At 43.4% G+C, this 14,193-nt stretch overlaps 1 protein-coding gene across 5 annotated transcripts in view; it reads left to right on the forward strand.

The window, feature by feature from the left end:
• The first annotated feature begins 3,968 nt into the window (after positions 1 to 3,968).
• ARHGEF12 (Rho guanine nucleotide exchange factor 12) overlaps positions 3,969 to 14,193 on the forward strand; it is an 85,532-nt gene continuing 75,307 nt past the window's right edge. For 2 of the 5 annotated variants that reach the window (XM_083713924.1, XM_083713926.1), the window contains exon 1: positions 3,969 to 6,068. In XM_083713924.1, the coding sequence (XP_083570050.1) occupies positions 6,037 to 6,068 (32 nt within the window). In that variant the 5' untranslated portion in view covers positions 3,969 to 6,036. The remainder of the gene's footprint in view (positions 6,069 to 14,193) is intronic. The other 3 variants (XM_083713923.1, XM_083713925.1, XM_083713929.1) reach the window with 2 other exon arrangements.

A 14,193-nucleotide genomic window follows, 5' to 3' on the forward strand; every position in this document is an offset into this window, starting at 1 on the left:
TTGGAAATGTACATTCAGGGTTTTTTTTCTTTAAATTTTTTTTTGGGGGGGGGGCCAAGAGAGTGGGGCCCTAAGCTATAGCTTGTTTAGCTTATATGTAAATCCGGCACTGACAGTATGACAAATAATTGTCCAGTATCTTTTTATCACATCAAACAATAATGTCTGTTTTAGAGTCTGTTTTCCCTGTTTCCTTTATTATGTAAAACACAAAATTAAGTGGTTTTTTGTTTTTTTTGTTTAGTATTTAGAAACACTTCATAATCAGAGGCCCTAAGCTGTAGCCTACTTTCTTTGTGTGTTAATCTGCCACTGAACCTGCACCCAACTCAGAGATTTAACTGTGAGGGAAATGAAACAGTACACAGGGCTGAACCCTGGTGAAGGAAAACTGGAGCAACTTACCTTAACGGCATTTTAATACGGCAAAAACTGGGACAAAATGGGGACAGAGATTGAACAAAGCTGGGTACCAGAAAATAGGGACACTTGTATACTATGATACCAATGATAAATGCAAAATAATTAGTATAGATCCCACAAGCCTGAAGACTGCCCACTCCTGCACAGGTAGCAGGTAGCTTTCTGCAAGATTGAGGCCACATTCAAAGCAGTATTGTACTGCTTTCAATAGTTATGGCTTCCCTTAAAGGATTCTGGGGAATGCCGTTTGTTAAAGGTGCTGAGAGTTGCTAAGAGACCCCCTATTGCCCTCCCAGAGTGGTTTAACAATCAATCTCTCTTCCCAGGGAATTCTGGGAATTGTAGTTCTGAGGGGAATAAGGGTGTCCTAACTACTCTCAGCACTCTTAACAAACTACAGCTCCCATAATTCTTTGGAGGAAGCCAAGACTGTTGAAAATGGTGCCGTGGTTCTTTGCAAACCATAGTGCAATGGTGTGACTGTGACCTGAATGGCAAAAAAATGGCTACCTGCTGGAATCAAGGGTGCCATAAGTGGCTTAGCAGGGTGGGAAAGGGACAACATGCACTTAATATTAACAGGGCTAGTTGAGTTGGTAGAGTATGAGGCTCTTAATCTCAGAGTAGATGATCCCCACGGTCCTTTCCAACTCTACAGTTCCATGACTCCATGGCAGAATCTAGATACATATAAAAAACTTTGTGAAAAATATGTTTTGAAAAATACATTGGATTTGCCATAGCTCACCATCGCCATCTAGTGCCACATTTGTATCATGCACTTTACAACACACTTAAAAGTTTTATTTGCAGCTGTATAGCTGATTCTATGAACTGGCTTTAGTCCATGGATGGGATAACCCTGAGCACTGTGCTTAGCCCAGGAATATTTTTTTTCATCGGTAGCATACCCTCCAACATTTCTCTGATGAAAATAGGGACGTCCAATTCCATAATAATAATAATTAACAATTTTACTATTTATACCCTGCCCATCTGACTGGGTTGTCCCAGCCAGTCCAGGTGGTTTCCAACATATATAAAAACACAACAAAACATTTAAAAAACTTCCCTATACAGGGCTGCCTTTAGAAGGCTCAGGGGACGGATAACTCCATACCCTCCTACAGTTCTCTTATGAAAATAGGGACATCCTAAGGAAAAGCGGGACATTCTAGGCTCAAATCAGAAACTGGGACTACTTCTATAAATATGGGGTGGTCCCTGAAAATAGGGACACTTGGAGGGTCTGCGGTAGCAAACTGAGCTCACAGTTGTTCCGCACAAAAATAGGACTACACTAAGCCTGGGGAATTAGTTTTCAGTGACTAAGTTTGGGCTGGTGCTGGAAGCTGGAGACACAGAAGCTTGCCTTGCTCTGTCCTGGCTATGAGCTTGGAGCTTCTCTGGAAACCTAATGGGGAAGAAATATCTGTTGGGGTGTTAGTGTTGCGAACCCCTCTATCTGTTCAAAATTAGCCAGGTACCAGGCACATTTTGCACCTGGCTATTGGCCACGTGACGCGGGTGGCGCTGTGGGTTAAACCACAGAGCCTAGGACTTGCTGATCAGAAGGTCGGCGGTTTGAATCCCCACGACGGGGTGAGCTCCCGTTCCTCAGTCCCTGCTCCTGTCAACCTAGCAGTTTGAAAGCACGTCAAAATGCCAGTAGATAAATAGGCAGGAAGGTAAACGGCGTTTCCGTGCACTGTTCTGTGTTCGCCAGAAGTGGCTTAGTCATGCTGGCCACATGACCCGGAAGCTGTACGCCGGCCAGTAAAGCGAGATGAGCGCCACAACCCCAGAGTCAGTCACGACTGGACCTAATGGTCAGGGGTCCCTTTACCTTTTATTGGCCACGTGTGACCAAGTGAAGATGCCCGGGCACCAGGATGGCGCCTGACATCTCCACCATCTGGTTAGCAGGCACACAGCATCATCATCATTATTTTTGCTGCCATGCTATGGCACGAGTCAGATTTTAACTGGAGCTGACAATATACACAATTCATCTTCAGCTTTGTAACCTTGTAAAAGGGGGGGGGGGGGGAGGTGCCTAAACATTCTGTTAGTGCACCTGTAACCTAGATGAAGAGGCCATATGGCAAATAGCTTTTATATATCAGTTTCTAACACTGTCAATTTGTATACATGTGTAATAAAACCAAATCTCTTAAAGACATCACAGTCTCCACTGGCCTTCATTCCAAGGGAAATGAACCCTGCATAAGCACTGCAGCCCATGCAGTCCCCTGCCACTTGGAGGTTGGCATGCATGCAACAACATTTTAATGCACGTAACAGCACAGTGCTACTCTAGAGTTCAGTGGGGCTTACTCCTAAGCAAGTTATGGTAAGCAAACCTATAAAGCTGTGTACGCACTATAGCCATTAAAGTTATGGTAATAAAAGCCATAATAAGGTTGTGTACACACTATACCTTTGAAGCACATCTGAAAGACATTATTTCCCACCCTGCTCAAAGAATTCTGGGAACTGTAGTTTGCTAAGAGTTGCTGGGAATTCTAACTCTGCCAGAAGCAAACTACAGTTCTCAGAATTCTTTGAGGGAAATAATGTCCTTCAGATGTGCTTCAAAGGTGCCCCAAAGCCCACCTAATTCAGCACCCTGTTCTCCCAGTGGCAAGCTTGCAAACAGGACTGGAGTGCAAGAGCCCTCTCCCCTCCTGTGGTTTCCAGCAACTGGTATTCAGAAGTATTATTGCCTCCAGTCATGGCAGACAGTAGCCACTGACAGGCAAATACCTGGAGAATAAGTCTTGTCTGAAAGCCATCCAAGCTGGCGACCATCAATGTCTCCTGTGGGAGTGAGTTCCATAGTTTAACCATGCACTGTGCGAAGAAGTACAGTGGTACCTCAGGTTACATACGCTTCAGGTTACAGACTCCGCTAACCCAGAAATAGTACCTTGGGTTAAGAACTTTACTTCAGGATGAGAACAGAAATCGTGTGGTGGTGGCACAGCAGGAGGCCCCATTAGCTACAGTGGTACCTCAGCTTAAGAACAGTTTCAGGTTAAGAATGGATCTCCAGAACGAATTAAGTTCTTAACCCGAGGTACCACTGTACTTTGTCTGCCCTCAATCCTCCAATATGCAGCTTCACTGGATGTCAAGGAGTGACAGAACAGCACCCAAACTTAGCATCAGGCAAAACAAAAGAACTTGGGAGTGAAGGGTCTCCTGGGACGCAAGACTGCGTTTTGCACAGTTCACACCACCCATTTCAAGCATCTTCAACTACACATTTAAAGCACATGACTTCTCCCTACGAATCCTGGGAATTGCAGTTTTGTTAGGGCTCTGAGAAGGGAAACTATGGTTCTCGGGATTCCTTGGGGGGAAAGTCATGTGCTTCAAATGGATACATATTGCTGCTGCTCTGCCCGAATAAGTCGCCTTCTCGTGACAAGAGGAACGTCAGCGACGGCAGCGGAAGGGTCAAAGGAAGACCTGCTAGGTGTGGCCTCGAACGGACTCCTTTCCTTCTCTCTCACTCCTCCCCCACCCCCACCCTCCCGCCACGGACTGCGGAGGCGGCGCGCTGTGTTCGGCCGAAGAGCCGCGACGACGGAGATTCCAAAACGACGTGTGACGCGTCCCGGCGGAAGGATTCGAGTAATGGAGCGCCGGGAGAAGGAGGAGGAGGAGGAGACGAAGAGCGAGGCGGCTCCCTGAAGTGAAGCGCTGTGTGTGTGTTGGTGGAGGGAAGAATGCATTAAAGAAGTGGCGAGGGGAGGGGGGGAAGAGGAGGGGGAACAAAATAGTCCCGGAACCGCCGGAAGAGGCCGAACGGAGCCGAGTGGAGTCGAACCTGGGCCTGCCCCAGCGAAGCCGGCGGGGAACGTCGGCCTGAGGAGAATCTACCCCGAGCGAGCGAGCGCCGGCGGGAGCGGCGAAGCCGAGTCGGGCCCTCAGACGACGGCGGCGGCGGCGAGAGGAGGAGGAGGAGACGCGGCCTGTGGAAAGGAGCCCACATTTCTTCCCCTCCCGCTCCGCTTTCTCCCCCTCACATTCCGGACTCGGCGGCGGGAAGGAGCCTCTCCGAGAACTGCAGCTGCCTTCGCTGTTGTTTTAATCTTCTTCTTCTTCCACTCCTCGTCCCAGCCGTCGACGGGAGAGGCTCGGGTGGGTTGCCTCCACCGGCGAAGCCTCGGCGGCCAAGCGGGCCCCCAAACCGGACTCGAACCGGAGTCGAGCCGGTTCGACGCGGAGGGGCGAAAAGAAGTCGTCTCATCTCTCCTCACACCCCCCCCCCCACCCCGCGGCTGCTGCAACTGCTGCTACGACCACTTCGGGGCGTCCGACCTCCTCACCCCCACCCCCACCCCGGACCCATCGACGAACTTAGTCCTGTCAGGAAGAAGATGATGCTCTTCGGGGCCTAGAAGAAGAGAGAGAGAGAGGCGGAGATAGAGGAAAAGGGCGGGGGGCGCGTCGAGAGAGGACCCCCCCCCTGGCCTGGCTCGTGTGTGTTTTCATACTCCCAACCCCCACCAAAGTAGGGAATATTATGCACCCTTCCCTGAGGGGAGGCTCCGAGGTGCAACCTCAGTTCATGCAAGACTGATTTTCTTTCTCCCTTTAATCAGCCCCAGAGCCTAATTTGGGGCTGGGGTGCGTGTAGATCTCATTTCCCCACCCCTTCTTAGAGGAGGGGGGCTGGTTTACTCTGCTGGGGTTTTTTTGCCCTCCTAAAAGGCAGAGTTTCTCTTTACCCAAGGGAGAAAGAGGAGGTTCTGCCCAGTTCTCCATAGAAGGGCTTAAGGGGGTTTCCTGTTTTCCTAACATCCCCCCACCCCTCCTTGGTGGAAACAGCTCAAAAGTGGGACACCCCTACTAGCTTTTCTTGACAATCCTACAGAGAAAGGTCAGCAGGGCCATAAGGGCTAGTGCTGCAAAAGGGGTTTCCCCACCCCGCTCAGAAAGGAAAAAGAAAATCAAGTGCAGGAGAGAAGTGCCACCCCACACAGTCCCATAGAAGGTCATCAAAAGGTTCTTCAGTTTAGAAAGTGGTGGAGCCCAGAGAAGCAACTTTCAGCAGTGGGGAATTGACCCCAAAGTGTATTAGATGAGGTGTTCCTGCCCTCCCATGGGGTAGTAAGGGTGGGAGGAGGCTAGTTGCTTCCCCACAAGGTTCCCTCACCCCTTTCTTTGGACAGGGATTGCTACGCTATTTGACTTCTTGTTGGTTTGCTGTGGCCTAATGACTTGAGAAGAGTTCTGGAACTGTGATGCCTGGACACGAGGCTTGGGAATAACTTGAAGCAGATGTGTCTGTGTCTGACAGTTACCATCTTGAGGTAACGGCAGGATTTTCAGAGGATTGAATCATGACTTTGAAGGCCTTCTCCCATACTACTTGGAGGATTTGGGGCAGAAAAGGTGCTTTGTGGCTTTTCCTGAGCGTACTCTGATATGGATCTTTTGGGCAATCGTGAAGAACTGCATTGCTGTTGTTTTTAACTGACTTCACTAGTACTTCTCTGGAGCAAAGCTGGTGTGTGTATGGGAAATTGACAGTAATGTACTTAAATTATAACTAGTACAATGCAGATTGGCTAAAAAGTCGTCTCCTTGCCAAGGGCTCCAATGAGTGGCACACAGTCTGCAATCACGGACAGGTCAGTATGAATAGTGTTTCTGTGCACCTTCTGCATTGACTGCTTGGAGTTTGGTCGGATTTTAAGTTTTAATATTGCAACAGTGGGAAAGGTGCAAAGGTTGACAGCCTTGAGTAAATGAGGTTGGAATTTACTTTTTGAGTTGGCAAGCCCAGCATTGATCTGATGATGATCAAATCATCTGGGTTAGGTTCTAAATGGATTCAGATAATAGGGTTTTCAAGGCTGCTAATCACTTGGTCCAGATGTGCGTTCTGGTATACTGTCGTAATAGGGTTACTTCTTGAAAGTATTTCCTAACTTCAGTGAAGGGGCTGTATAGAAGATTGATTCATCTTGGGGGTGCAGATGTTTAGTGGGCAGGTCGTTCTGAGTGGAGCTGGAACACATTACGTAATAACCTAACCTATTTCCCAGTTGGCATGGTGGCATTCTTCAGTCTCATAGTTCCTGGCACCCACGGTATTTATTTGGAGCATTGTATTGTGTTTGGACTTACATTTTGTTCTTCAAAATGGGATGCTGAAGTGTCTGTCTTTACAGTAGATCTGCTGTAGTTGGCACATGGAAGCCTGTGCTCTCCCCTCTTCCTCTCCTCCTTCCCCTCTGACTCATGTTACTTTCCCTCGCTTCTCTTTGCATCCTATTAAACTGCAACCCCACCCCATTTCCTCCCAGGCAATTGGTACTTAATGATACTGACAGTTCTGGAACCTAGGATATGCCCTCTTCATCTGGAGGGAAGTCCTGGTTATCTGGGACATGCAATATGTTGAGTTTAGATAAGAGGTTTCATATTGTGCTTTTATTATTAAAGTCTGCTTCCTCCTCATTAAGTACTAAATTAAAAAACGAAACCTTGGAAACAGCCATCCCTTCGTATTTTGGAGTTTGGATGCATAATCATAAAGAAAAGGATGCGGGGAATGAACTTGACAGCTGCTTTTTCTTTCGCAAGTATCTGTTACTCTTCTGGATAGGAATAGTGTTAGTTTGTACTTCATCACCCAATAACATAGGCATTACAAGAAGTGAAGTTTGGTCCAAATGTTTGGCCTTGTGACTGCTGCAGCAGTCCTGAAGAGTTTATTTTGTAGATGAGTCATGGAGTCAACAGGCACATAATCCAGCTCAGTTGATTATCTCAGACAATTTTCTGGGTTCCAGAGCTGGCTACAGAACTGCTAAACATGCTGCTTATTTATGCTTCTAAAATGCTGAACCTTTTCTTTAAAAGCAGCAGCAGACTCAGTTTAAATGCATAATTGGATTTTGAATGCATTTTCTTGTTTCAATCATTCTTCCAGAAAAATGGGAAGAATGCTTTGGATTTTCTTATACAGAGCATGTGCTTCAAGCTCTAATTATCTTCCTACAAATCTTTTTCGAGCTTAAAAAATAAGTGTAAGTGTTTTGTTTCGGTAGCTTACTGGAGGTTCTGTTAGGCCATTCATTTATTTCATGTTATCAAACAGGTTTTAGTCAGCTAGTAACTGATCTGAATAGCAGAAAAATAGGCTGCAGGTGAGCAGTTATAGTGGAGATGGTTGGTTGCTGAAACAAGGTATTCTTTTTATCATTGTACAGTGGTACCTTGGGTTACATACACTTCAGGTTACATACGCTTCAGGTTACAGACTCCGCTAACCCAGAAATAGTACATTGGGTTAAGAACTGTGCTGCAGGATGAGAACAGAAATTGCGCTCTGGCGGCGTGGCAGCAGTGGGAGGCCCATTAGCTAAAGTGGTGCTTCAGGTTAAGAACAGTTTCAGCTTAAGAACAGACCTCCGGAATGAATTAAGTACTTAACCCAAGGTACTACTGTATTAAAATAACCATGATAAAAATTGACACATTGTCTTTTTATATTCCTTGTCTTTTTAATGTACACATTCAACTTACAGTATTAGCAACTACTTGCTAATGGTGGTGAAAGCTAGCTTTCTGTCTTCAGCCTAGGTGTGCTTGTATGACAGGAATCTTGGACTTTTTATGCCACCCTGCTTGACCTCTGTTGTTGAGCAACTTCTTTTCTAATGGTGATAAGGTAATTGTTTTCACGTTCCCACATTCACTTTCCTAAGCTTTAACTCTGAACATGATGCTGCATGAATATATGTCTGCTCAGTAGTTTCCTCTGCTCAGAAAACACCAGATAAATAATGACTTGGTGACTGTCCTATGCTTTATTTTGGTAGGAGACAGATAAATGATTCTCTCCCCCCCCCCCAGCTTTTTTATTATTATTTAAGAAAAAGAAATGAACAGTTCTGTTATTCCTTAAAGTCAGCTTCAAGCATACTGCTTCACAATGTTGTTTACTTGCAATGTATCCAACCTGGCCTTGGTTTGTCATGGACATCAGTCTTCACTCATAGGCTGATTTTTTACCAATTACTCTTGAAGTTCTAGAGATGAACTGGCGAGAAAGGGCTAATTCCCCCATGTCTTGCTTGTGGACCTCCTATAAGAACCTGGTTGGCCACTGTGGAAAAAGGATCCTGGAATAGATGGACTTTTGGCCTGAACTAGGAGGACTCATTCTCTTTGAAATTTATTTCTTACATAGTGCTAATTTCTTCACTCTGTGTTGAATTAAGCAGGATATAGCTTTTCTCTCTGCTTTTTTTTTTTTAAAAAAAAACAGAGGTTATGCTTGCAGGACAGGTTGCAGATCAAGGTCTAGATCTGTATGTCAACAGTAACTTATTTCCTATTGGCTTCAGATCTGATTACCAGTGTTAATGCTCTTGTGTCCAGAACTGAACCTGCCCATTCTTCTACTTGCAGCTTTTCTAGTTGGTGGTGATTTTTGCCTTATAATGATCATGCTTCCTATATGCTAAGATCATCCAAAGAGACTTTGCTTAGGTCAGTTTTTTTTGGTGTGTGTATGTGAAGCTGGGTAATCAGGACTTTCATTGAAGTAACACTTTTCAGAATTCTGGCTCTAGGACTAGTTTTGTCATTATCTTCTGGAAAGTAGTTAAGAGTAAGACATTTTTATTTCAGCAATATATTGGAAGGTGAAACCAATGCAATTTAGTCAAGTTGGAAATTAAACTACCCACAGGTTGTTTTTTTAATATATAGCTTTATGGCTCTTTTTAAAAAATGTATACCTTTACAGGTTCTGTTTTGATTAACTGAATTATTGTTCTTAAATCTTTGTGTTAATATTTATATAATTTAGCTGCCTCAAGGGCCTTCTTAACACTGCAGTATTCCTTCATTGCTGAGCAATTTGAAAACATTTAAGATGATCATGATGACTCGAATGCATTGTGTTGCAACAACATAGAAACGTCTGGATGTGCCTGCTTCCCTTTTTGGTCAATCTAATTAACTGCATTTATTTTCATAAATAATAAATAATGTTTGAAGCTACGAACATGAGTTTGACCAAGCTGCGGGAGGCAGTGGAAGACAGGAGTGCCTGGCGTGCTCTGGTCCATGGGGTCACGAAGAGTCGGACACGACTAAATGACTAAACAACAACAATTTTCATATAGCAATGCCAATCATTGCCTCACACATTGTGTGCATTTTTTGTGTGTCCTTAGAAGGTAGTGTGTCCCATGTTTAGCAATTGATATCTTTTCTTCCAGCATGTTTTTGTTAAAGTGAATTCTTATAATAGCATCTAAAATCCCTGCTACCATGAGTGAAATAAGTGTTTGTGGAGAATTTACACAATTACTTAAACAAGATTTCTTAATTGTTGTTTTCCTTCATCACTAGATGCTAAAATTGACTCTTTCTAATTTGCCTCGTATTTCAGCGTATGCCTGCATAATAATAGTGACATCTAAATGGGTGGAAAATAAGAATTGTTCTGCTAAGCACAACCATTTTCTATGAAATTCTTATCCTTTGTTGCAGTTGCTTAACTGAAAAGTTGTAGGTATATAAAAGTTGTGCATACTTCTCATTTTGCTAATTTGTAGTGCTCAGACATTTAAACTATATTTGTAGCAGTCTTTTTAGCCAAACATTTCCAGTCATCAGGTTATCTTTCTTTTTTAAAAAAACTTGTGTTGCCTATCACTGTAAAGTACCTATTCCCAGGTTATCTGGAAACACATTAAATGATGGTGTATACATCAGAATATAAAGAAAGATATTCTGTTTCAGTGTGCAGTGATAATTCAGACTGTTAGTGGCACTGATTTTCTCTGAGAAGAGACAAGCTATGCCTTTTTGTCCTCCCACCTAGAACATTCTTATGCTGCTTTTTTAAGCACCACAGCCCACTGTGTGAAACGGCAAGCTGGGTTTTTGATCCATTGTCAGAAAGGGGTCTAAATACTGACATTTCAAGAGGCAACCTCTCGCACTTCCCAGACAGAGGGTCTGGCCAGTTCTGTTCCAACATTTGTGTCAAACAGTACAGAATGTAAGTATTTCATTAATGAGATACTCCCTTTCCCTCAGCGGAAGCTGGAAGTGAAGCAACCAGTTGTTCCACCCATGAAATGATACAAATGATACAAACTGCACTAGCTGGTATGACCATATACTTAGTCTGAGCTTTCCTTTACTTATTATTTCCCCCCTTCAAGTTGGAAATTTTGATCATTGTTGTTGGTTAGAACTAGACAGTTTCTTCAGGCTTTTATTCTATCTCTAGCAAAAATTGGAGCTTGCTTTTCTGGTTTTGAAGAAAGCTGTGGGTGCCAAGGTAATTGCTTGGGTGGAGGCGGGATACTGCTGGCCAAATGCATGTAATCCTTTGGTTGCACTGAACTTACTATGACATAAATTAGTAATGCTGAAAGGTTCAAGGCGGTAATGGATACCAAGTTATTTTCATTCCATCCAGTACATCATATTTAAATCTTGCCAAAGTCTGAAAGAAGCCAATTAGGAGTACCTTATATTTCAAATTGGATAACAGTCGGAATGGGGATAAATGAGAACTTCACAATGACGGCCAATACACTGGAGGGACAAATATTTCTACCATTTCTTGTACGTTAGAGCTGCTTCATTTCATCAGAATTCAGTTAAAGCCTGTGGTGTTGCATGCAGGATTCTCTTAAGTGTGACTTGATTCATATTGATTTATACACCAACTAACAACCTTGCATAGACAGTCAAACTTAGTCAAACTTCAATTCCTTTCTATATTTTGATCATCAAAATTTGTTGTGGATCTGATGTTAAAACCAACTAGATGGGCAGTGGTGATTCCTTTGTTTAAACTGTGAGACACACTTTTTGTATAATCAAAACCTATAGCTGGTACTGCATGGGTATATATATGTGAATGCTGCACTAAAAAGTATTGATGCTTTATATGCGCCATATTTTAACAGTACAACCTGAAGCATATGTAACCCGAGGTACCACTGTACTAGAAGAACTCAATGAGATACCATTTTCTAATGCAACCAAGGTGCTGGTTTTAACCTTCAAAGCAGTGCAGTGGGGCAGCCAGTTGGTGCCTTCCAGATACAGTATTGTGGACTCCAGCTTCCATTATTCTTGGCGATTAACTGCATAGCCATAGACTAAGACTGATGGAAGTTGGAATCTACAGCATCTGCAGAGCACCACACAAAGGAAACATTCTCTCTTGCTTTGTGAGGAATTTCCCATCACCTCCTGGCAAATAGAAGGGGAAGAAATGGAGGCAGTGAGAGATTTTACTTTTTTGGGCTCCATGATAACTGCAGATGGAGGCAGCAGTCACGAAATTAAAAGACACCTGCTCCTTGGGAGAAAGGCGATGGCAAACCTAGACAGCATCTTAAAAAGCAGAGACATCACGTTGCCAACAAAGGTCCGTATAGTTAAAGCCATGCTTTTCCCAGTAGTGATGTATGGAAGTGAGAGCTGGACCATCAAGGCTGATCGCCAAAGAATTGATGCTTTTGAATTATGGTGCTGGAGGAGACTCTTGAGAGTCCCATGGATTGCAAGAAGATCAAACCTATCCATTCTTAAGGAAATCAGCCCTGAGTGCTCACTGGAAGGACAGATCGTGAAGTTGAGGCTCCAGTACTTTGGCCACCTCATGAGAAGAGAGAAGACTCCCTGGAAAAGACTTTGCTGTTGGGAAAGATGGAGGGCACAAGGAGAAGGGGACGGCAGAGGACGAGATGGACAGTGTTCTCGAAGTTACAAACATGAGCCTGACGAAACTGCGGGAGGCAGTGGAAGACAGGAGTGCCTGGCGTGCTCTGGTCCATGGGGTCACGAAGAGTCGGACACGACTAAACGACTAAACAACAACAACAAACAGACAAGCAATTACGCATTTGTCACTTGTTTTGGAATAATGAGCTCTGGTTAAGGAAGGTGGAGATGCAAAGTTAAAAACAAAGCCCCACAACAAAATCTTTAATATATTGCTTAATGTTATAAAAGAAGAAATGAAATTTATATGATGGCACCCTTTTTAGAATTCAACATTTACTTAGTGTATGTTATGAATCCAAAGGTATAACAAATGAAGATGGGAAATGGAAGTCTGTCTGATCTTAAGACATGCTTATTTTATTTTGCTTCCTTAGGGGGAACATCTAGTAAGTTTCTGGCACCATGTAAATAAATGAAATTTGTTCCAAAACATTTTAACTCTTGAGCCACATGCATCTACTCTTTACTTGGTGCCATTTTCAGAGACACTTCATTTATATATTGTTAGTGAACTCAGTTCTAGAGATGTGTGTGTGTTTTAATTAATTTGTAGCCTACCTGATCTCAGAGGTTCTGGGGGAAAAATGGTCCACTTTACAATCCTGATTTCTGGTCAGCAGAAACATGTATTGCATATGTTTAGAAATTAGAAAGGTAAGCAGCTACCATTTCTTGGCAAACACTTGCATATTTCCTATCCCAATGCTTGATTGGACTTTCCACTCCCCCAATCTGTAGCTTTGTGTTCTGTAGAGCAACAAGAACTTCTACAATTAACTCAAAGCAGTAAATAAGCATAGAAATGCTTCCCAATGGATGGAATAGTTGTGTAAACTATTCCCAATCTGTGCAGTTCATTCAAGTTCATACCTTGTTTCTGTGTATTTAATTTGCGTAAATCATCACCATGTTTGTCAGGTGCCCTTCAGCTACTGATGGCCAAAGTATTGCTGTCTCTGTTAGAAACACATTGTCCTCTTTAGGATTGCAACAGGATATACTTACTGACTCGGGAGATGCACTTTAAGCTTCTAAACTTGTTTAAACAGCTCAGTGAAATTATGGCTTCTCTGTTAATGATCTCATTGGGGGATGTAGCATGAAGTGCAAGGTGTGAATTAACCAGAAGGGCCTCTCAGTGTGGATAAAGAAATGGCATGCATAAACTGCCAAAGGGAGAACTGCCTATCTTTCTGCCTGTACTCACATGAATGAGGTGTGGCTTTACAAGGGCAGCACACTTGGAACAGTTTATTGCACTCCTGAACTAAATGTGTGATGCAAATAAATTTGACTTATTCAAGCAGTTTTTATTGTAGCGATGTGTCCTGGTCTGGCCAAATAGTTCCTGTTTGTGTAGGAAACTGATCTCAGACCCTCTCTATTCATAGTCTTGGTTTATCATGTCACATGGCATAGTGTTTGGATAGCTTCCAATGTTGAAAAATTAAAGCTGATGGTAATCTGTGAGCAGTCTAGGCATGTTTTTTGTGGAATTTCGAATGAGCCAGTATTCGAAGGTGCCTGGAGGAAGTGTTATTGGAATCTGGAGGCATGAAGAAGGGTCATTTGATTTTTGGCACCAGATGCAGGCAAAGGAGGGGGGATACAAGTTTGGAGAGACTATATATAAGAATTGAAAGAAATTGCAGGATTGCAAATTCATTCATGTTTGGCTGTCAAAATTAAAACAAGCAGTAGATCTTGGGAGCGTACAGTTTTCTTTATAATCTGGTTGTGGTGCTAGGGACCAATTTATGCTCCCTGCATGTAGAAAAATAATGCCAGAGAGAAGGATTTGACATATCTTTTTCACTGGTACATATTCATTTTCTGTACATGAGTATACAATATACAAGCGCTGAAGTGGTACTTTACCACTTGATGCTACTGATTCTATAAATTGCCACTCCATTTATTATAGCTATTATTCACATTTTATTCTATTCAAGACTCTTTGTATATGAGAGGGAGAGGAAG

This window comes from Podarcis gaigeae (genome assembly GCF_964106915.1).
Source record: "Podarcis gaigeae genome assembly, chromosome: 15".
Taxonomy (NCBI): Eukaryota; Metazoa; Chordata; class Lepidosauria; order Squamata; family Lacertidae; genus Podarcis; species Podarcis gaigeae.